This window comes from Entelurus aequoreus, linkage group LG25, assembly GCF_033978785.1.
Source record: "Entelurus aequoreus isolate RoL-2023_Sb linkage group LG25, RoL_Eaeq_v1.1, whole genome shotgun sequence".
NCBI classification, from domain to species: Eukaryota; Metazoa; Chordata; class Actinopteri; order Syngnathiformes; family Syngnathidae; genus Entelurus; species Entelurus aequoreus.
In genome coordinates, this window is record NC_084755.1 from 9,147,576 (window position 1) to 9,172,178 (window position 24,603).

Here is a 24,603-nt window from a genome sequence, read left to right on the forward strand (position 1 = left end):
AGTGAGGTTATTTGTTATCTGAATGTTGCAAGACTGAAATTGTCACTCCTATTAATGAAGGACGTTATTGAATGAATATTAATGAAGCAACATCCATTGAGTGAGTGCGTGCTCTCCTCTGTTTGGACAGGTATAGTGCGAGCCTCCAGCGTGTTTCCCATCCTCAGCACAGTTCTGTTGATGCTGGGCGGCTTGTGCGTGGGAGTGGGCCGTGTCTACAGCAAGACCAACAACGTCCTCCTCAGCGCGGGCATTCTCTTTGTTGCCGCAGGTGAGTGTGGTCGGCCATGCCGGCAGGTAGCTTGCAGGCAATGTGAGCGGTTTATTAATGAGGGCTTGGTCATGTGATCGACGAGATTGCAATCAAAAAGCTTCGCTCACCGTGTTGGAGAAGGTCAGGATCTCTATCCGTCATCAGTGTTGGCGCTAGGAATGCTAAAAAAATTAAGTCATAAAAATGGGGTCCCACAGTACATTTTTGGGGTCCCACTTTTTTGTATTTGTTTTGAAATCAAATGATAAATGTATGCTGTTTTATCTCACATTCTATATTGTGTTTTGGAAAAAGGTTGTAGGGTTTTTTTTTACACTTTGTATCCATATTTTGCTGTTTGTTACATTTTCGTTGTTTTGCTTGATTGTAAAAGATGTGGTCTGAGAAGTAAAAGAGGAGCGACGTTCATATGTTGTTAATATTCAGTGTTTTATTGTTCATAGTTAATTTTGTCAATCCCACTTTCTTTATTTCCATGTACATTTTGGGTGTTTCATTCAGTAAAAAACTGTTAAAATTCCATTCCGTTTTTTTGAGGTCAGTGTTGGCGCTAGGAATTTTCCAAATGGGGACCCCATCAAGTCATAAAAATGGGGTCCCACAGTACATTTTTGGGGTCCCACCTTTTTGTGACCGTTTTGAAAACAAATGATACATTTCAAATGATACATTTCATGGGAAATCTGGTAAAACTGTATGTTTGTTACATTTTCGTTGTGTTGCTTGATTGTAAAAGATGTGGTCTGAGCAGTAAAAGAGGAGCAACGTTCATATGTTGTTAATATTCAGTGTTTTATTGTTCATAGTTAATATTGTCAATCCCACTTTCTTTATTTTCATGTACATTTTGGGTGTTTCATTCAGTAAAAAACTGTAAAATTGCATTCAGTTTTTTTTTAGGTCAGTGTTGGCACTTGGAATTTTCCAAATGGGGTCCCGGGGACCCCATCAAGTCATAAAAATGGGGTCCCACAGTACATTTTTGGGGTCCCACTTTTTTGTGACCGTTTTGAAAACAAATGATACATTTCAAATGATAAATTTCATGGGAAATCTGGTAAAACTGTATGTTTGTTACATTTTCGTTGTGTTGCTTGATTGTAAAAGATGTGGTCTGAGAAGTAAAAGAGGAGCAACGTTCATATGTTGTTAATATTCAGTGTTTTATTGTTCATAGTTAATTTTGTCAATCCCACTTTCTTTATTTTCGTGTACATTTTGGGTGTCCCATTCAGTAAAAAACTGTAAAATTGCATTCAGTTTTTTTTTAGCTCAGTTTTGGCGCTTGGAATTTTCCAAATGGGGTCCCGGGGACCCCATCAAGTCATAAAAATGGGGTGCCACAGTATATTTTTGGGGTCTCACTTTTTTGTAAGCTAAAATTAGTTTGACACCCCTGTTTTATAGTATTGTGAATTTCATGGGCAATCTGGTAAAACTGTCTGTTTGTTACATTTTCGTTGTTTTGCTTGATTGTAAAATATGTGGTCTGAGAAGTAAAAGAGGAGCAACGTTCATATGTTGTTAATATTCAGTGTTTTATTGTTCATAGTTAATATTGTAAATCCCACTTTCTTTTTTTTCATGTATATTTTGGGTGTTTCATTCAGTATAAAACTGTAAAATTCCATTCCGTTTTTTATAATGGCCAGTGTTGGCGCTAGGAATTTTCCAAATAGGGTCCCGGGGACCCCATCAAGTCATAAAAATGGGGTCCCACAGTACATTTTTGGGGTCCCACTTTTTTGTGACCGTTTTGAAAACAAATGATACATTTCAAATGATAAATTTCATGCGAAATCTGGTAAAACTGTATGTTTGTTACATTTTCGTTGTGTTGCTTGATTGTAAAAGATGTGGTCTGAGAAGTAAAAGAGGAGCAACGTTCATATGTTGTAAATATTCAGTGTTTTATTGTTCATAGTTAATTTTGTCAATCCCACTTTCTTTATTTTCATGTACATTTTGAGTGTTTCATTCAGTAAAAAACTGTAAAATTGCATTCAGTTTTTTTTAGGTCAGTGTTGGCGCTTGGAATTTTCCAAAAGGGGTTCTCGGGGACCCCATCAAGTCATAAAAATGGGGTGCCACAGTATATTTTTGGGGTCTCACTTTTTTGTAAGCTAAAATGAGTTTGACACCCCTGTTTTATAGTATTGTGAATTTCATGGGCAATCTGGTAAAACTGTATGTTTGTTACATTTTTGTTGTTTTGCTTGATTGTAAAAGATGTGGTCTGAGAAGTAAAAGAGGAGCAACGTTCATATGTTGTTAATATTCAGTGTTTTATTGTTCATAGTTAATATTGTCAATCCCACTTTCTTTATTTTCATGTACATTTTGGGTGTTTCATTCAGTAAAAAACTGTTAAAATTCCATTCCGTTTTTTATGAGGTCAGTGTTGGCGCTAGGAATTTTCCAAATGGGAACCCCATCAAGTCATAAAAATGGGGTCCCACAGTACATTTTTGGGGTCCCACTTTTTTGTGACCGTTTTGAAAACAAATGATACATTTCAAATGATAAATTTCATGGGAAATCTGGTAAAACTGTATGTTTGTTACATTTTCGTTGTGTTGCTTGATTGTAAAAGATGTGGTCTGAGAAGTAAAAGAGGAGCAACGTTCATATGTTGTTAATATTCAGTGTTTTATTGTTCATAGTTAATATTGTCAATCCCACTTTCTTTATTTTCATGTACATTTTGGGTGTTTCATTCAGTAAAAAACTGTTAAAATTCCATTCCGTTTTTTATGAGGTCAGTGTTGGCGCTAGGAATTTTCCAAATAGGGTCCCGGGGACCCCATCAAGTCATAAAAATGGGGTCCCACAGTACATTTTTGGGGTCCCACTTTTTTGTGACTGTTTTGAAAACAAATGATACATTTCAAATGATACATTTCATGGGAAATCTGGTAAAACTGTATGTTTGTTACATTTTCGTTGTGTTGCTTGATTGTAAAATATGTGGTCTGAGCAGTAAAAGAGGAGCAACGTTCATATGTTGTTAATATTCAGTGTTTTATTGTTCATAGTTAATTTTGTCAATCCCACTTTCTTTATTTTCATGTACATTTTGAGTGTCCCATTCAGTAAAAAACTGTAAAATTGCATTCAGTTTTTTTTTAGGTCAGTGTTGGCGCTTGGAATTTTCCAAATAGGGTCCCGGGGACCCCATCAAGTCATAAAAATGGGGTGCCACAGTATATTTTTGGGGTCTCACTTTTTTGTAAGCTAAAATGAGTTTGACACCCCTGTTTTATAGTATTGTGAATGTCATGGGCAATCTGGTAAAACTGTCTGTTTGTTACATTTTCGTTGTGTTGCTTGATTGTAAAAGATGTGGTCTGAGAAGTAAAAGAGGAGCAACGTTCATATGTTGTTAATATTCAGTGTTTTATTGTTCATAGTTAATTTTGTCAATCCCACTTTCTTTTTTTTCATATACATTTTGGGTGTTTCATTCAGTAAAAAACTGTAAAATTCCATTCCGTTTTTTTGAGGTCAGTGTTGGCTCTACGAATTTTCCAAATGGGGTCCCGGGGACCCCATCAAGTCATGAAAATGGGATCCCAGAGTACATTTTTGCGGTCCCACTTTTTTGTAAGCGTTTTGAAAACAAATGATAAATGTATGCATTATCCTGTTATATCTCACATTCTATATTGTGTTTTGGAAAAAGGTCGGTATGAACTCACGACCTACCGATCTCAGGGCGGACACTCTAACCACTAGGCTGCTGAGCAGAGTGTGCATGTGAGTGTGCATGTGAGTGTGTAAGTGAGTGTGCATGTGAGTGTGTATGAGTGGATGTGTGCATGTATGAAGGGTCTGAGTGAGCAAAGTGTGATTGTCAAAAATGTTATTTTAACTGTAAAATTCAATAAAATATATTTGCAAAAAATAAAAATAAAACACCGTCAGAAAGCGATAATCGATCAAATAAAAATAAAAAAACAATCAAACCGGGCAGTAAAAAAAAAGAGAAAAAAATGGGCCTCTGGAATTGCGCGTCCTGATTTCAATGCGTAAAAAGACACAAAAAGTGTGTTAACGCCAAAACAGCGTCATGTTTCTGGGGACCGCGTGGTGCTGTTTGGGAGAGTGGCCGTGCCAGCAACATGAGGGTTCCTGGTTTGATCCCCACCTTCTACACTGCAAAAAGTCAGTGTTCAAAAACAAGAAAAAAAAATACAAAAATGAGGGGTATTTTATTTGAACTAAGCAAAATTATCTGCCAATAGAACAAGAAAATTTGGCTTGTCAAAATTGTAAAATTAGCTAACCTCAATGAACCCAAAAATACCTTAAAATAAATATATTCTCACTAATAACAAGTGCACTTTTCTTGGTAGAAAAACAAATTAGACATTTTTGCTCAATATGTTGAAAAGTATTCTTAAATGAAGTAAATGCTAGTGCCATTATCTTGACATAATGATATGCACTCGGCATTACATTTCTTGAAACCAGCAAACTTATACTAAAAACTAATTTATTGTTCTTAATGGAAGGCAACAAGGCAAGCGCTTGTTACTCTCGGGGTCTACTAGCCGCTCAGGCAAATCATATGGTCTAAAAATGCATTTTTCCATGGATAACATGACATCATCACGCCAAGTGCGTGCTCTTTCAGTCAATTAGTGCGCATATATACAGCCCGGCCCCCGGGCAAATTTTTTTAATTGTAATTTTAAAGAATTTATCTGAATATGCATGAACTATTTCTGTTCAAAATAGTTAGAAATTTCAAATGTTTAAATTTTAACTGTCAGTTTACAGTACTGTGCCAACTGTACTACTATATGAGTACGTATTTTCTATTGTTTCACTGAAAATAAAACAGCAAAGTCCATTTGGCTGTCATCCGTTTTAATTATGAGACACAATTGTCTCAAAGTCATGATTTTTGTTTTCATGCTTGAAATAAGAAATTATTACTTTAAAAAAAGTAGTTTTATACTTGTGAGTGTTGATGACACAGCTTTGCAACAGTTGATATTCTAGTTTCAAGCATGTTTTACTCAATATCGGTCATCAAATCTCAGCAACAAGCTGTAATATCTTACTGAGATCATTTAGGAGCAAAACACTTAAAACAAGTAAAACACTCTAACATAAAATCTGCTTAGTGAGAAGAATGGTCTTATCAGACAGAAAATAAACAAATATCACCCTTATTTGAGATATTTCATCTTACTTAGATTCCAGTTTTTGCAGTGTAGCGTCCGCTTTTCCTATATACAAACAGCGTGCCGGCCCAGTCACATAATATATGTGGCTTCTACACACACAGAAGTGAATGCAAAGCATACTTGGTCAACAGCCATACAGGTCACACTGAGGGTAGACCGTATAAACAACTTTAACACTGTTACAAATATGCGCCACACTGTGAACCCACACCAAACAAGAATGACAAACACATTTCGGGAGAACATCCGCACCGTAACACAACAAAAACACAACAGAAGAAATACCCAGAACCCCTTGCAGCACTAACTCTTCCGGGACGCTACAATATACAACAGGAGTGGGCAATTAATTTTTACCGGGGGCCGCATGAGCAACCCGAGCACTGCTGGAGGGCCACATCGACAATATTTCAATTAAATTTTGCTCAATATTATTTTTGATATATACCGTAAGATAAATAATAATAATAATAATAATAATAATTAATAATAATAGTAATACTTCAACATAGTGTGTGTAACAGCATTCCATGACTAATATAAATAAATTAACATTAATAATAAATGACAGTAAAATAAGCACATGTATGACTGAGGAGTCATAGTGTAACTTTGTGTGGTGTTTGAGTTGTCCGACTTTTTGTGTGGCCATAAACGCACCAGTGGTTTAGTGGTATGCGTGTAGGTGACAGATGACAAGTTGGTTTTGGCCTGGTTTGTACGGCAGAAAATGACTAGTTTTTCGAGATAGAAGTGTTTTACTCATGTTTTTGGTGTGGTTATGTCCGAATATAAACAGTTTTGCTCAATAAAGTGATCGATATAATTCCTGGCCTCGAAGCATCTCGATAGACGTTACAATAATTGAACGGTGTTCAATTGAACGGTGTTGACGAACACCGTTAGGGCCGCTTGTTGTCACGGTCACTCAAAGTTGCATTGCAAAATTACGTAGAATAAATATGTTTATTTTGTTTAGAATTCAGATGGGATTTGATTTGGTGCGCGGCATATACTTGCTGCGCGCAGAGGACGCTTGAGCAGTGCGCAATTGCGCAGGCACGCACCTTAGAGGGAACGTTGCTTGGCAGTCCATGTCTTGTTGAAAACACGCCATTCTTCATCAACTTTTCTCTTTTTAGCGTCTCTGGTGTAAACCGTGCATCACTTGTCGCTGCATGTGCACCTTCACTCACAGGTTACACACGGACACACGCCCATAAATAATACTTTTCTAAATAAAAGCAGCACAGTTGTATTGCGCGCACGACATAGATGTTTTTTCAACTTTATTTTGTAATTAATGATTGCAGCTGTTCACATTCACTCACAATCACGCACGCGCATACGTCCACACGGAAGTAATACAAATAACGATTTTCAAAACAAAAGCAGCACCGTTGTATTGCACACTCGACATAGATACTTTTTAAAATGTATTTTGTAAATTATAATTGGCCACACGCGGGCCGGACAGGGACGCACAAAGGGTCGGATGCGGCCCGCGGGCCGCAGAATGCCCAGGTCTGATATACAAGGTTGGCAAGTATGGGTCTGAGTGAGCAAAGTATGATTGTCAAAAATGGGATTTTAACCGTAAAATTCAATAAAATATATTTGCAAAAAAAAAAACACAGGCGAAAAACAATAATCGATCAAATAAAAAATACAAAAACTATCAAACAGGGCAGGAAAAAAATAAATTAAAAAAATGGCCTTCTGGAATTCCGCGTCCTTTTTGATTTCAATGCGTAAAAAAGACACAAAAAGTGCGTTAGCGCCAAAACTGCGTCTTGTTTCTGGGGACGTCGTGGCGCTGAAGGTTCCTGGTTTGATCCCCACCTTCTACCGACCTCGTCAAGTCCGTTGTGTCCTTGGGCAAGACACTTCACCCTTGCTCCTGATGTGTGGCGGTTAGCGCCTTGCATGGCAGCTCCCGCCATCAGTGTGTGAATGTGCGTGTGAATGGGTGAATGTGGAAATAGTGTCAAAGCGCTTTGAGTACCTCGAAGGTAGAAAAGCGCTATACAAGTATAACCCATTTACCATTTACCCATTTACAATCCAGAGGACGTTCTTGACAAAGTGTTCTTGTCTGCCATCCATCAGGTCTGAGCAACATCATCGGCATCATCGTGTACATCTCCAGCAACGCGGGAGACCCCAACGACAAGCGGGACGACGACAGGAAGTACACCTACTCCTACGGCTGGTCCTTCTACTTCGGCGCCCTCTCCTTCATCGTGGCCGAAACGGTGGCCGTCCTCGCCATCAACATCTACATTGAGAAAAACAAGGAAGTCCGCTGGAGGGCGCGGCGCGACTTCATCCGCTCGCTCTCGTCCTCGTCGCCGTACTCCCGGATACCCAGCTTCCGCTACCGCCGGCGGACCTCGCACGCCAGCTCTCACTCCACGGAGGGGTCGCGGGAGAACTCGCCCGTGGTGGGCCTGAAGCGGGCGCCGTCCTCCGGCGGGGCCTTGGACGAGCTGTCCATGTACGCGCTGGCGAGGGACAGCGTGACGGAGAACGCGTACAGCCCCGAGCACGAGGCGGCCGCGGAATTCCTGCAGGTGCACAACTGTTTCTCCAACGACTTGAAGGACGGGGTGAACCGCAGGACCACGCCGGTGTGAGCCGGACCGTGAAGCCAGGTCTCCTTTTTTGCGGACGGCGAGATGAAATGGACTATCCTTTTTGTTTTTGTGTACCCGCTTGTACAGATGGTGGATGCTGCTGAACAGTGGTGTGCGCCGTAGCCAACGTGAATTCAGTGTTAGCTTCTTTGAGCTGGCAACAGGATGCCAGATGCTGTTTTATCACGCAGTATTCAGCATTATTCCACCTGTAAATGACTCCATAAGGTGCTCTATTCTCCTGTCTAGTGTTCTATTTGTGTGTTGCTTAGAATTGTGGAGCTCACTCCAGGGTCCGCGTTTCGATCAAGGGTACGACCAACTACAGATGAGACATACTTCTTATATATATATATATATATATATATATATATATATATATATATATATATATATATATATATATATATATATATATATATATATATATATATATATTTATTATATATTATATATTATATATATATATTATATTATATATATATATATATATATATATATATATATTATATATATATATATATATATATATATATATATATGTATATATATATATAATATTATATATTATATATTATATATATATTTATATATATATATATATCCCTCCTACATATATATATATATATATATATATATATATATATATATATATATATATATATATATATATATATATATATATATATATATATATATATATATATATATATATATATATGTAGGAGGGATATATATATATATATAAATATATATATAATATATAATATATAATATTATATATATATATATATATATATATATATATATATATATATATATATATATATATATATATATATATATATATATATATATATATATATATATAGACATACTTGCCAACCTTGAGACCTCCAAATTCGGGAGATTGGAGCGGGGGAATTGAGGTGGGCGGGGCCGGGGGGCGGAGTATATTTATAGCTAGAATTCACTGAAATTCAAGTATTTCTTACAAACCCCGTTTCCACATGAGTTGGGAAATTGTGTTAGATGTAAATATAAACGGAATACAATGATTTGCAAATCCCTTTCAACCCATATGCGCTACAAAGACACGATATTTAAGTCTGGACTACAGGCAGGCCAGTCTAGTACCGGCACTCTTTTACTATGAAGCCACGTTGATGTAACACGTGGCTTGGCATTGTCTTGCTGAAATAAGCAGGGGCGTCCATGGTAACGTTGCTCGGATGGCAACACATGTTGCTCCAAAACCTGTATGCACCTTTCAGCATTAATGGCGCCTTCACAGATGTGTGAGTTACCCATGCCTTGGGCACTAATACACCCCCATACCATCACACATGCTGGCTTTTACACTTTGCGCCTAGAACAATCCGGATGGTTCAATTTGAAATGTGGACTCGTCAGACCACAGAACACTTTTCCACTTTGTATCAGTCCATCTTAGATGAGCTCAGGCCCAGCGAAGCCGACGGCGTTTCTGGGTGTTGTTGATAAACGGTTTTCGCCTTGCATAGGAGAGTTTTAACTTGCACTTACAGATGTAGCGACCAACTGTAGTTACTGACAGTGGGTTTCTGAAGTGTTCCTGAGCCCATGTGGTGATATCCTTTACACACTGATGTCGCTTGTTGATGCAGTACAGCCTGAGGGATGGAAGGTCACGGGCTTAGCTGCTTACGTGCAGTGATTTCTCCAGATTCTCTGAACCCTTTGATGATATTACGGACCGTAGATGGTGAAATCCCTAAATTCCTTGCAATAGCTGGTTGAGAAAGGTTTTTCTTAAACTGTTCAACAATTTGCTCACGCATTTGTCGACAAAGTGGTGACCCTCGCCCCATCCTTGTTTGTGAATGACTGAGCACTTCATGGAATCTACTTTTATACCCAATCATGGCACCCACCTGTTCCCAATTTGCCTGTTCACCTGTGGGATGTTCCAAATAAGTGTTTTGATGAGCATTCCTCAACTTTATCAGTATTTATTGCCACCTTTCCCAACTTCTTTGTCGCGTGTTGCTGGCATCAAATTCTAAAGTTAATGATTATTTGCACACAAAAAAAAAAAGTTTATCAGTTTGAACATCAAATATGTTGTCTTTGTAGCATAATCAACTGAATATGGGTTGAAAATGGTTTGCAAATCATTGTATTCCGTTTATATTTACATCCAACACAATTTCCCAACTCATACGGAAACAGGGTTTGTATATAAATAAAATAAATACTTGACTTTCAGTGAATTCTAGCTATATATAAATGTATGTATTTTTATATATATATATATATATATATATATATATATATATATATATATATATATATATATATATATATATATATATATATATATATATATATATATATATAAAATAAATACTTGAATTTCAGTGTTCATTTATTTACACATATACAGTACACACATAACACTCCTCTCTACTCATTGTTGTATTTGAAAGTGCAATGCTTTGCAGCCAGTAGCACAGCCTTTGAAGGAGCATAGGTATGGGCAGTGTAATATTCTGGGTTGGAGTCAATAACCAGGCGAGGTGACAAAGTTACGTCTCTTTACTTCATACTTCAGAACCGACTCCCACACTTGCCGTCAGGGTGCGCAATACAACGTAAACCGTTGGCCAACCAAAAAGTAACCACAGAATACTATTTTTGGTTGGTCAAGTGGCCTTAAGTCCGACTAGAAATCGGGAGAAATTCGGGAGAATGGTTGTCCCGGGAGATTTTCGGGAGAGGCACTGAAATTCGGGAGTCTCCCGGAAAATTTGGGAGGGTTGGCAAGTATGCATACCACGCCAGCTATGTGAACACACTGCCCTACCTGTGGCCCAAACGGTGGTACGATATAGATACGCTTTTGTATTCTTCATACTGTCAACAAATTTCACAAAGAACTGAACTGTTTAGTATTTATAGCAGGAGTCGTCAGTGTTTTCCAGGCCGAGGGCCCTCAAACTGAGGAGAAAATGGAGCGGGGGCCCCCTTCTTATGTATTCCGTCTGAAATTGTACAAAACCCCAAAACCAGTGACGTTGGCACGTTGTGTTATTCGTAAATAAAAACAGAATACATCCATCCATCCATTTACTACCGCTTGTCCCTTTTGGGGTCGCGGGGGGCGGGGGTTGCTGGAGCCTATCTCAGCTGCATTCGGGCGGAAGGCGGGGTACACCCTGGACAAGTCGCCACCTCATCGCAGGGCCAACACAGATAGATAGACAACATTCACACACTAGGGCCAATTTAGTGTTGCCAATCAACCTATCCCCAGGTGCATGTCTTTGGAGGTGGGAGGAAGCCGGAGTACCCAGAGGGAACCCACGCACCACACAGAAAGATCCCGAGCCCGGGATTGAACTCAGGACTACTCAGGACCTTCGTATTACAATGATTTGCAAATCCTTTTCCTGTCTCGGGCAGAAGGGCGACACGGCAGTGCGGCTGGATCGAAAGAGACGTCGGAGACGCTCCGCTTAACAAAAAGTTGCTTTATTACAAGCGAATGTCATTATACAGGACCGCAGTACCTGGAGGGGGTCAAGTCAAAAAAAAAATGAGGCACTCCTAACTTGGAAGTGCCAAACCATCGTCTTATATTCCTTCTTTCTCTGTCTGGGTGTGTGTTGATTCAGGAGCGTACAAGATAGATAGATAGATAGATAGATAGATAGATAGATAGATAGATAGATAGATAGATAGATAGATAGATAGATAGATAGATAGATAGATAGATAGATAGATAGATAGATAGATAGATAGATAGATAGATAGATAGATAGATAGATAGATAGTACTTTATTGATTCCTTCAGGAGAGTTCCCTCAGGAAAATTAAAATTTCAGCAGCAGTGTACAGAATTGAGATCGAATTTAAAAAGTAAAAAGTAAATAATGGGGGTATAAATGGAAACAAAATAGAAAAATATTACAATAAGGATACAAATAAAAAGCAACAATGAGAATAAAAATATAACAGTAAAATAAGAATATAACAAGAGAAACTAGGCAGTAGTGACCATGTTATGAACAAGTATTGCACTGTTATTGTTTTGCATCCCCTGTCATCCTAGTACCCCTAGAGAGGAGTTGTACAGTCCAATGGCGTGTGGGACAAAGGAGTTTTTGAGTCTATTAGTCCTGCACTTGGGATGAAGCAGTCTAGCACTGAACAGGCTCCTCTGGCTACTGATAACGGTATGCAGAGGGTGACTGGCATCATCCAGGATGCTCACTAGTTTTTCCACAGTCCTCTTCTCTGCCACCGTCACCAGTGAGTCCAGTTTTATTCCGATCGTAGAACCGGCCCGCCTGATCAGCTTCTCCAGTCTGGAGCTGTCCTTCTTAGATGTACTGCCCCCCCTCCCCAGCACACTACGATGTAATACAGTACACTGGCAACCACAGACTGGTAGTACATCCACAAGAGTTTTTTACAGATGTTGAAGGAGCGCAGCCTCCTCAGGAAGTACAGCCTGCTCTGTCCTTTCCTGTACAAGTGGTCCGTGTTAACATTCCAGTCCAGCTTATTGTCCGAGGTACTTGAATGAGTCCACGGTCTGTACCTCGACTCCCTCGATCACAATAGACCTGTCCATGTAAAGAGATGTTCTTGTGTAAGTGACCGGAAAACAACCTCTATATGTTGTAACTTATATGTTGATGTGAAGATAGACAATGAGTCTCTCCTCCAGGATAGAGCTATCACATTTGCATTCCGAAGTCTGAATGTATTAACCCAGTCCACGTGCAAATGTCCAACTAAGGCTCCTCAATTTATTATGGACTCAACCATTATTTACTTAAACCCGGTGGTTCGCTTTCTCCAAGTTGAATATAAACATTCACCATATGCAGAACATAATATGAGTTAATTAATTAATTCACTTCAGGAGTTAAGCTACCGCCAAGATACTGGAAAATGTGGTTAAGCCACGTGGCTAAGCTACAGGTACAAATCATTATTATATCTATTAAAGCTTCAAGAAACTGCAGACTAATTCAGTACCAAACTGAACTGTGGGTCTTTGTTCGCTTAAAGGTTTATGTAGCAGACTTTATGGACCCTTCATATTTTTTGTACAAGTGTGCACTGGATTGCGGGCCATTGGAAGGGTAGTAGTTCACATAGTTGTCTTTCATGCAGTTTGTATAATTAATTGCCATCACAGAGAAAAAAACGAATGTAATTTCATTACAACAAAATATTCACTTCTATTAAGTTGGTCTTCAGTGTAAAAGGTTTTGTCACTTCAGTCCTTCCGGAATAAAAATGTTCTTCTCTGACTCGATTAATCACACGATGGAAAATGCCACCTCAGCGCAATGACTCCTTCTCCACATCACTCCACCTTTCAGAGAGTGACCGGGGCTATAATATTATATAGAATAATACAAGTTATACATTACATATAGTAAAATATATATTAATTTAATTGAGTATCTGTAAATAAAAATATATGTTTAAAACACCTTACCAAAAATAGAAGCCTGTCATGTCTTCAGGTCTTGAGTGAAATTTTTTTTTAAAGATTAAAAAGAAAAAATATACATAAAGTAGTGTTTTGAGTTGGAAGTGGAAGTGAATGGGGCTGTATTTAATTTAGTTGTAACCTCAACTGTTTATCTGTTTTTTTAACTTATTTTTATGAAGTGTGCCTATCCATTCCATCTCTTGTTCATCAATATTTAATCTTTGATCATTGCACCTTGGCGGGGGGGTATTGTATACAGTAGTTGTTCGTCAAGTAAAATAACATTATACTTAAATAAATCTGCTTAAAAAGACATGGTCTACTGTTATTTGCAATGGAGATGTTGTCGTACAATGAATGAAAAGAAATGCTTACCATTGCGGGTACACATAATTCTGGTAATGTTATGACCTCTTTGTTCTTTATTTTAGGTTTTTCTTTGGGTTTCTTCTTTGTTCTATTTTCCTTCTTTTTTTAACTTATTGTTCCCCTTTTTCGGTGACCCAGGTTGGATAATGGCAAAATCATCATCAAAATGGGAGAAACAGGAAGGACATTCAACGCAAGGAAGAAAAAACACCAGAAAGAATGCGAACAAGAGACAACGGGAAGGTTGACAAGAAGCCTAAAACAAAAATCCGAACAGGAAATCCAAAATCAGCCATATCAGATCATTGCAAAAATAAATAACCACATCATGGACCGGGACAACGGCAAAATCATCGGCACAGAAAGTTACAACTCCAAACGATGGATTAAGGAGGCGATCGAACTAATCAATTGGAGGAGGGGGGGTTCTGAACTGAATCGCAAGATGGATCACATCATGAAAAAGCTGGTTTAAAGGGAAAAATTGGATATGAGAGCCAGCATGGATGAATAGAACAGACAAGCCATTGTCTGCGCCCCGGGCTGATGTAACAGTTGGTTGGGGGGGGGCGCATAATAAATGAAAATATCATAACATAACATAACATTGTAATGTCTGCTCGCGGAAAAACAAAAATCCTAATCTACGATTTAACTCCCTCAAATGGCCTTGACGCTGCAACAACAGGAGCAGGCTGTTCTGAAAACATCCCCCGAGGACACCTCAATGATAGACGCTTTTGACCTCCCTCCCTCCTCAACGACATCTGGAGTCGAACTTTTGCTTGCATGCAGAAAGGCCCCAGGCCTATGGATACTACATCAACACACCCAAGACAAATGGGCATATACACCCCCCCCCCCCCACCCCCCCACGCCTTCACCACGGCTTGATTCCCCTTCAGAGTGATGGACGGCTGGCAGCGCTTCATAGCAGCAGTCGACCTCCAGGGCCCCATCTCACCCCCCTCTGTTGCGAGTTGTCGTGATTAAATGTAACATGTTTATGTGTGCATGGCATGGAGGTTTTTTCCCACTCCAGACTAGGCCCCCTTAGGAGCCCAGTCTAGATTGTATTTTTTTACTCATCTTCTTCCCCAGCGTTTTACCTTTATCCCCATCTTTTACGGGGCGCCTCGTGGCGACCCATCAGCGTTCCTGTTCTGTAACCCCTGTACACTGTTTGTTTGTCTAATCGTGAACGGGTTTGTGCTGAAAACAAAGTTTCGTTGTACTTATGCAATGACAATAAAGTCCTATTCTATCCAGGTGACCCTTCTGAAGAAGACTGCAGGCGAGAGTCGAAACATGTCAGGTAAAGATTCCAATACACCGAAAATATTGTCTGATTACAAGAAAATTTGAAAAAGTATATGACTAAAAAGACATGATAAACCTTTTTGAGCAGCTCTGTTGTATGTCAACCGAGTGATGTCATTTAGTTAAAGGCCTACTGAAATGAATTTTTTTTATTTAAACGGGGATAGCAGATCCATTCTATGTGTCATACTTGATCATTTCGCGATATTGCCATATTTTTGCTGAAAGGATTTAGTAGAGAACAACGACGATAAAGGTCGCAACTTTTGGTCGCTGATAAAAAAAAAGCCTTGCCCCTACCGGAAGTAGCGTGACGACACCGGGGGAAGGACTGCTCATATTTTCCTATTGTTTACACCAGCAGCGAGAGAGATTCGGACCGAGAAAGCGACGATTACCCCATTAATTTGAGCGAGGATGAAAGATTCGTGGATGAGGAACGTGAAAGTGAAGGACTAGCGTGCAGTGCAGGACGTATCTTTTTTCGCTCTGACCGTAACTTAGGTACAAGCTGGCTCATTGGATTCCACACTCTCTCCTTTTTCTATTGTGGATCACGGATTTGTATTTTAAACCACCTCGGATACTATATCCTCTTGAAAACGAGAGTCGAGAACGTGAAATGGACATTCGCAGTGACTTTTATCTCCACGACAATACATCGGTGACGCACTTTAGCTACTGAGCTAACGTGATAGCATTGGGCTTTACTGCATATAGAAACAAAACAAATAAGTCCCTGACTGGAAGGATAGCCAGAAGAGCAACAATACGACCAAACTCTGGACATGTAATTACACGGTTAATGCTTTCCAGCTTGGCGAAGATCAACAATGCTGTTGCTAACGACGCCATTGAAGCTAACTTAGCTACGGGACCTCACAGAGCTATGATAAAAACATTAGTGCTCCACCTACGCCAGCCAGCCTTCATCTGCTCATCAACACCCATACTCACCTGCATTCCAGCGATCGACGGAAGGACGAAGGACTTCACCCGATCATCTGTGCGGTCGGCGGCTAGCGTCGGCTAGCGCGTCTGCTATCCAAGTAAGTCCTCCTGGTTGTGTTGCTACAGCCAGCCGCTAATACACCGATCCCACCTACAACTTTCTTCTTTGCAGTCTCCATTGTTCATTAAACAAATTGCAAAAGATTCACCAACACAGATGTCCAGAATACTTTGGAATTTTGAGATGAAAACAGAGCTTTTTTGTATTGGATTCAATGGGCTCCGAATACTTCCGCTTCAATTGTTGACGTCGCGCGCAAACGTCATCATATCGAAACGTTTTCAGCCGGAAGTTTGCCGGGAAATTTTAAATGTCACTTTATAAGTTAACCCGGCCGTATTGGCATGTGTTGCAATGTTAAGATTTCATCATTGATATATAAACTATCAGACTGCGTGGTCGGTAGTAGTGGCTTTCAGTAGGCCTTTAAAGGCCTACTGAAATGAATTTTTTTTATTTAAACGGGGATAGCAGATCTATTCTATGTGTCATACTTGATCATTTCGCGATATTGCCATATTTTTGCTGAAAGGATTTAGTATAGAACAACGACGATAAAGATTGCAACTTTTGGTATCTGATAAAAAAAGGCTTGCACCTACCGGAAGTAGCGTGACGTAGTCAGTTGAACATATACGCAAAGTTCCCTATTGTTTACAATGATGGCCGCATGAAGTGAGAGAGATTCGGACCGAGAAAGCGACAATTTCCCCATTAATTTGAGCGAGGATGAAAGATTTGTGGATGAGTAAAGTGCAAGTGAAGGACTAGTGGGGAGTTGAAGCTATTCAGATAGGGAAGATGCTGTGAGAGCCGGGGGTGACCTGATATTCAGCTGGGAATGACTACAACAGTAAATAAACACAAGACATATATATACTCTATTAGCCACAACCAGGCTTATATTTAATATGCCACAAATTAATCCTGCATAAAAACACCTGCGTGTTTGTTACGCTAGCTCCTAGCTCCTCTGCTAGCTCCTAGCTCCATAGAACACGCCAATACAATTCAAACACCTGATCAACACACACAATCACTCAGCCCAAAAGACCGTTCACCTAACCCAAGGTTCATAAAGCTTATATATTTTTAAAAAAGTTACGTACATACGCAAAAAAAAGTTGCGCACATACGGTCAAGCGATCAAATGTTTAGAAGCCAAAGCTGCATACTCACAGTAGCACGTCTGCGTCTTTGTCATCCAAATCAAAGTAATCCTGGTAAGAGTCTGTGTTGTCCCAGTTCTCTACAGGCGTCTGTGTATCGAAGTCAAAAGTCCTCCTGGTTAGAGTCTCTGTTATCCGAGTTCTTCCATCTTGACTGCATCTTTCGGGAATGTAAACAAAGAAGCGCCGGCTGTGTACTGTTGTGGCTGACTACGTTCGAAAAATACGTCCATTTCGCACCGACAACTTTCTTCTTTGCTTGCTCAGCTTCCTTCTCCATAATGCAATGAACATGATTGAAACAGATTCACGAACACAGATGTCCAGAATACTGTGGAATTATGAAATGAAAACAGAGCTTTTTCGTATTGGCTTCAATGTGGAAGGCATACCCGTGTTCCCCGGTCTACGTCACGCGCATACGTCATCCTCAGAGGCGTTTCGAACCGGAAGTTTAGCGGCAAATTTAAAATGTCACTTTATAAGTTAACCCGGCCGTATTGGCATGTGTTATAATGTTAAGATTTCATCATTGATATATAAACTATCAGACTGCGTGGTCGGTAGTAGTGGCTTTCAGTAGGCCTTTAAAAGACCAGTTGTCCACAAAGTGACTAATGATGTCGTCCTGTTTTGTTTCTTGTTTACTCCACGTGGCCTCATCAACACAACACTCACGAGCAGACTTTCTCAAAGCGACCGGGACAAAGCGAGCATCGGGTGACCGATCTGTTTTGTTCCAGACGAGACTATTCATTTAAAAAGAAGTGGCCCGAGGGGGGCCGGGCTGGTCTAATTGAGCAGGAGAAATGTTGCCTGTCATTAGCGAACGAACGCCCTCTCAAAGCCGAGCAGTCCCTCTCGCTACGGGTAAAATTAGCCACCAATTAAAATTGTTTTCCGTCCCGAAACAAAAAGTCTCCACAGCTGCAATCTAAGTTAATCGCTGCGTCGATCCTGGTTTAAGTCGCACGATTTTCAGAATAACATGATCCCTCTTCTTGATTGGCGGTGACACGTTACCATGGCGCCTGCACACATCCTGCCTTGTTGCTTAGAGACAACCGTGAGGTGTGTGTGTGTGTGTGTGTGTGTGTGTGTGTGTTTTTTTTGGCACCTCGGCGGTGACAGGATGAGCTGTAATCATAAGGAAAGGGGAAGGTCACAGGGTCACGCCCTGCGCCAAAAGACACCATTATTACACACTTAGGAAGACAAGTGGCGACGTTCAGCCAGGGAGGGAAAAAAGAAGAAATAGGTGTGTTGCCGTAAACGCACCTAGGTGGAACGTGGTAATGAAACGAGCGTCTCTGGAGACCCGGCGGGCCTGCCTCTCTCCCCCGCTTTAAAAGAGAGCTGATTTAGCTTTGATGATCAATTTCCCGCTTCACTCATCTGGTAATGGTGTTTACAGAGAACGCTTTGGCTTTTGGAATAGTGTGACGTGTCTGCCCGCATGCTGCAGCTGTGATACACCAGCATGGGGACACCTGGTTGTTACACTTGCAGGAAGTCAACATGGGGGAGGAGGATTTGGTAAAGCTTCTGTTTTGATTGTACAGGAGGAAGGGACGGCACACACAAGAAGGGGGTGTCGTTAAACTCTATGTTTATTTATTACATATGCACAATATATCCATCCATCCATCTTCAACCGCTTATCCGGAATCGGGTCGCGGGGACAACAGCTCTAGCAGAGACCCCCAGACTTCCTTCTCCAGAGCAACATTAGCACATACTTGCCAACCCTCCCGTTTTTAGCGGGAGAATCCCGATATTCAGCGCCTCTCCCGACAACCTCCCGGCAGAGATTTTCTCCCGACAAACTCCCGGTATTCAGCCGGAGCTGGAGGCCACGCCCCCTCCAGCTCAATGCGGACCTGAGACTGAGTGGGGACAGCCTGTTCTCACGTCCGCTTTCCCACAAAATAAACAGCTCGCCTGCCCAAAGACGTCATAACATCTAGGGCTTTTATAGAGTGCACAACTGCGCACACAACAAGGAGACGAAGCAGAAGAACGAGGAAATTACAGACATGGCGGCCGAAATGATATACTCATCATGAATGGAGAAGTTAAACAGGACAATACTGCCATCTAATGGATAGCCAATGGAACACTGAAATTCAATTATTATTTTTTTTTTCTATGTAAATAAAAAAAATATATATATATTTTTTATTTTTTTTATTTTATATATATATATAGCTAGAATTCACTGAAAGTCAAGTATTTCATACATATATATATATATATATATATATATATATATATATATATATATATATATATATATATATATATATATATATATATATATATATATATATATATATATGAAATATATATGAAATACTCGAGTTGGTGAATTCTAGCTGTAAATAACCACGCCCCCAACCACGCCCCCCGATATTGGAGGTCTCAAGGTTGGCAAGTATGCATTAGCAACTTCCTCCTGGGGAATCCCGAAGCGTTCCCAGGCCAGAGTGGAGATGTAATGGACGAATAGAACAGACAAGTCATTGTTTTGTCTGTTCGCGGAAAACAAGACTTAGACTTCCTTTTTATTGTCATTCAAATTTGAACTTTACAGTACAGATAAGAACGAAATGTCGTTACATAAGCTCATGGTAGTGCAGGATAAAAAAGCAATAAGGTGCATATATAAATAAATAAATAGGTTACTGTTCAGATAAATATATAGCACTTTTTCACATGCGTCCACGTTTATGGATGTATGTTATATTGTCTTTTTTATTCCAGCGAGTTAATCCATTTTGGGGGGAGTTGAGGGGATAATTTAATTATGATGCGTATATATATATATATATATATATATATATATATATATATATATATATATATATATATATATAAGAAATACTTGAATTTCAGTGAATTCCAGCTATAAATAAACTCCTCCCCCCTTAACCCCGCCCCCCGGCCCCGCCCCCCCCAACCCCGCCATTCATCCTCCGCTGTTGCCATTTCTAATATGAAGTAGTGTAAAGTTCTTACTTATATCTGTCAGTAAACTCGCCATTAAAACATACCGGTGTAGTGAGTTTACATTATTCACCCAAGGAACTTTAGTTATTAGAGAGTTCCGGTTTTTCACGGGACACATTTCCGGCCTTGTTGTTGTTTCCGGATGAGGAGATGCTGCTCCGTTATTGATTGAAGTAAAGTCTGAATGTCATTAAAACAGTTAGCGCCATCTTTTGACACTTCTTCCACTCCCGTCCTTGCACGCTACACCGCTACAACAAAGATGACGGGGAGAAGACGCTGCCGAAGGTGAGCCACGTAAATAAGACCGCCCACAAAACGGCGCATCCGGAAGCGACTGTCAGAAAGCGGCTTGAAGATGATGTGTAAAACATCATCTATGCAACATTTTGACCAACGAACCACCATTACATGTTATGTAGACCACAAGGAAGTCTTTTATATTCAAATATAAAAGACTATATATATATATATATTATATATAAATATATAATAATAATATGGCGCCTTATATATGAAAAAAGATGGAAAATAGACCAGGTACCTCAATTGCATCACATTACAGTAGCTTCTTAAACGACTTTATGCTTTGCCTTTTGCTTCCCTTTTGAGAGTTCAAAGCCCAGTTGTGTTATCAGGGTTGAAAATGGGCCAGACGTTAGACTAAAGTGGGGCACGGCGGCTTAAAAAAAGCACGTCCAAAAAAAGGGATGATTGTGCCCGTGAGACAGTTATTTCCTTTTAAAGTGCTTCTCTCTGATTGTTGTGTTGTATAGCGGGATTGTCGCTGGTCCAAGGAAAGGCTTGTATAGTCGTGGTCAAAAGTTGACATACACTTGTAAAGAACATAATGTCATGGCTGTGTTGAGTTTCCAATCATTTCTACAACTCTTATTTTGTTGTGATAGAGTGATTGGAGCACATACTTGTTGGTCACAAAAAAACGTTCATGAATTTTATGAATTTATTATGGGTCTACTGAAAATGTGAGCAAATGTGCTGGGTCAAAAGTATACATACAGCAATGTTGATATTTACTTTCATGTCCCTTGGCAAGTTTCACTGCAATAAGGCACTTTTGGTAGCCATCCACAAGCTTCTGATAGAATTTTTGACCACAAAATTGCTGCAGTTCAGCTAAATGTGTTGGTTTTCTGACATGGACTTGTTTCTTCAGCATTGTCCACACGTTTAAGTCAGGACTTTGGGAAGGCCATTCTAAAACCTTAATTCTAGCCTGATTTAGTCATTCCTTTACCACTTTTGACGTGTGTTTGGGGTCATTGTGATTTTAGGTCGTCCTGAAGAATTTAGGATGTAATCCTCCTTTTTCATTGTCCCATTTACTCTCTGTAAAGCACCAGTTCCATTGGCAGCCAAACAGGCCCAGAGCATAATACTACCACCACCATGCTTGACGGTAGGTGTGGTGTTCCTGGGATTAAAGGCCTCACATTTTGTCCTCCAAACATATACAGAATCAGAATCAGAATATTTTTTAGTGCCACAAACTAGGAATTTTTCTTGGTGCAATTGTGCAACATACAAAAACAACAAAACAGAGCGCACGATAACACTGAGGCAGCCGTGATCCGCACCATGATGATAAGAAAAAAAAAAAAAAAAAACGTAATTTCCGGACTATAAGCCGCACCTGACTATAAGCCGCACCAGCTAAATTTAGGGGAAAATACAGATTGCTCCATATATAAGCCGCACCCGACTATAAGCCGCAGGGTTTTGATGTGTAATTACCGTAGTATATAGGGGTTCCTGCTACCTCGGAGGGGATTGTCGGGACAGAGATGACTGTTTGGGAACGCAAAGCGTCCCATTTATTAACAATAAATCTTTCAATCATTCAATCAAACTTTCACATCTTTGACATGGCGAACAGCATTCGTGCAGAGTACAAATAATACAACGGTACAAAGTAATACAAAGTGCTCGCCTGTACGTTATCAAAATAACCAGCCTACCGGTATATGAAAAGTCAGTCTTTAATCATTGTGTCATCGTCTTCCTCCTGCGCACTAAAACCACCGAAATCCTCTTCGTCGGTGTCGGAGAAGAACAGGCCGTAAATAAGCCGCACCCTTGTATAAGCCGCAGGGACCAGGACGAGGGGAAAAAGTAGCGGCTTATAGTCCGGAAATTACGGTATATATTGCTGGGTATTGTGGCCAAACAGCTCAGTTTTTGTTTCATCTGACATCACATGGACAAAGATAAGACCTTCTGGAGGAAAGTTCTGTGGTCAGATTAAAGAAAAATTCATGAACCCTTGTCACGCAGTCCCAAAGGGTCCCGAACCAAAAGGCAAAAAAAAAAAAACACATGAAAACAAGAGGGAGACCCATAAAAAATTCATAAAAGAACCAAACTTCATGAATGTTTTTTGTGACCAACAAGTATGTGCTCCAATCACTCTATCACAACAAAATAAGAGTTGTAGAAATGATTGGAAACTCAAGACAGCCATGACATTATGTTCTTTACAAGTGTATGTCAACTTTTGTCCACGACTGTATATTGTGCAATAAAAGTTGTTTTTTAGAGACATGGCCTAAAATGTGGATAACCGTTTTGCTGCCAATGGAACTGATGTTTCACAGAGAGTAAATGGGACAACGAACAAGGAGGATTACCTCCAAATTCTTCAGCCCGGAGGTTGGGTCTTGGGCGCAGTTGGGTGTTCCAACAGGACAATGACCCCCAAACACACGCCTGAAGTGGTAAAGGAATGGCTAAATCAGGCTAGAATTAAGGTTTTAGAATGGCCTTCTCAAAGTCCTGACTTAATCGTGTGGACAATGCTGAAGAAACAAGTCCATGTCAGTAAAGCAACACATTTAGCTGAACTGCACCAATTTTGTCAAGAGGAGTGGTCAAAAATTCCGGCAGAAGCTTGTGGATGGCTACCAAAAGTGCCTTATTGCAGTGAAACTTGCCAAGGGACATGTAAGCAAATATAAAAGGCCTACTGAAATGAGATTTTCTTATTCAAACGGGGATAGCAGGTCCATTCTACGTGTCATACTTGATCATTTCGCAATATTGCCATATTTTTGCTGAAAGGATTTAGTAGAGAACATCGGCGATAAAGTTCGCAACTTTTTTTGGTCGCTGATAAAAAAAGCCTTGCCTGTACCGGAAGTAGCGTGACGTCATTGGTTGTGGAGCTCCTCACATCTGCACATTGTTTACAATCATGGCCGCCAGCAGCGAGAGAGATTCGGACCGAGAAAGCGTCGATTTCCCCATTAATTTGAGCGAGGTTGAAAGATTCGTGGATGAGGAAAGTGAGAGTGAAGGATTAGAGGGCAGTGAAAGCGATTCAGATAGGGAAGATGCTGTGAGAGGCGGGTGGGACCTGATATTCAGCTGGGAATGACTACAACAGTAAATAAACACAAGACATATATATACTCTATTAGCCACAACACAACCAGGCTTATATTTAATATGCCACAAATTAATCCCGCATAACAAACACCTCCCCCCTCCCGTCCATATAACCCGCCAATACAAATCAAACACCTGCACAACACACTCAATCCCACAGCCCAAAGTACCGTTCACTTCCGCAAAGTTCATACAGCACATATATTTCCCCAAAGTTACGTACGTGACATGCACATAGCGGCGCGCACGTACGGGCAAGCGATCAAATGTTTGGAAGCCGCAGCTGCGTACTCACGGTAGCGCGTATCCAACTCATAGTCCTCTCTGTTGTCCCAGTTCTCCACAGGGCAATGGTAAAGCTTGACTGTCATCGTTCGGGAATGTAAACAATGAAACACCGGCTACGACGTAGCCGCTACGTGTTTGTGTTGCTGCAGCCGGCCGCTAATACACCGCTTCCCACCTACAGCTTTCTTCTTTGCTGTCTTCATTGTTCATTAAAAAAAATTGCAAAAGATTCACCAACACAGATGTCCAGAATACTGTGGAATTTTCGCGATGAAAACAGACGACTTAATAGCTGGCCACAGCGCTGTCCCAAAATGTCCGCTACAATCCGTGACGTCACGCGCAAACGTCATCATACCGAGACGTTTTCAGCAGGATCTTTCGCGGGAAATTTAATACTGCACTTTACTAATCTAACCCGGCCGTATTGGC

General features: G+C 40.2%; 1 protein-coding gene across 1 annotated transcript in view; it reads left to right on the plus strand.

Annotated features, from left to right (window-relative positions):
* The window catches only part of cacng4b (calcium channel, voltage-dependent, gamma subunit 4b), a 54,975-nt gene extending 46,541 nt beyond the window's left edge, over positions 1-8,434 (plus strand). The window contains exons 3-4 of the mRNA XM_062037326.1: positions 131-271; positions 7,579-8,434. Coding sequence (XP_061893310.1) covers positions 131-271; positions 7,579-8,105 — 668 coding nt within the window. The 3' untranslated portion in view covers positions 8,106-8,434. The remainder of the gene's footprint in view (positions 1-130; positions 272-7,578) is intronic.
* Positions 8,435-24,603: the final 16,169 nt, after the last annotated feature.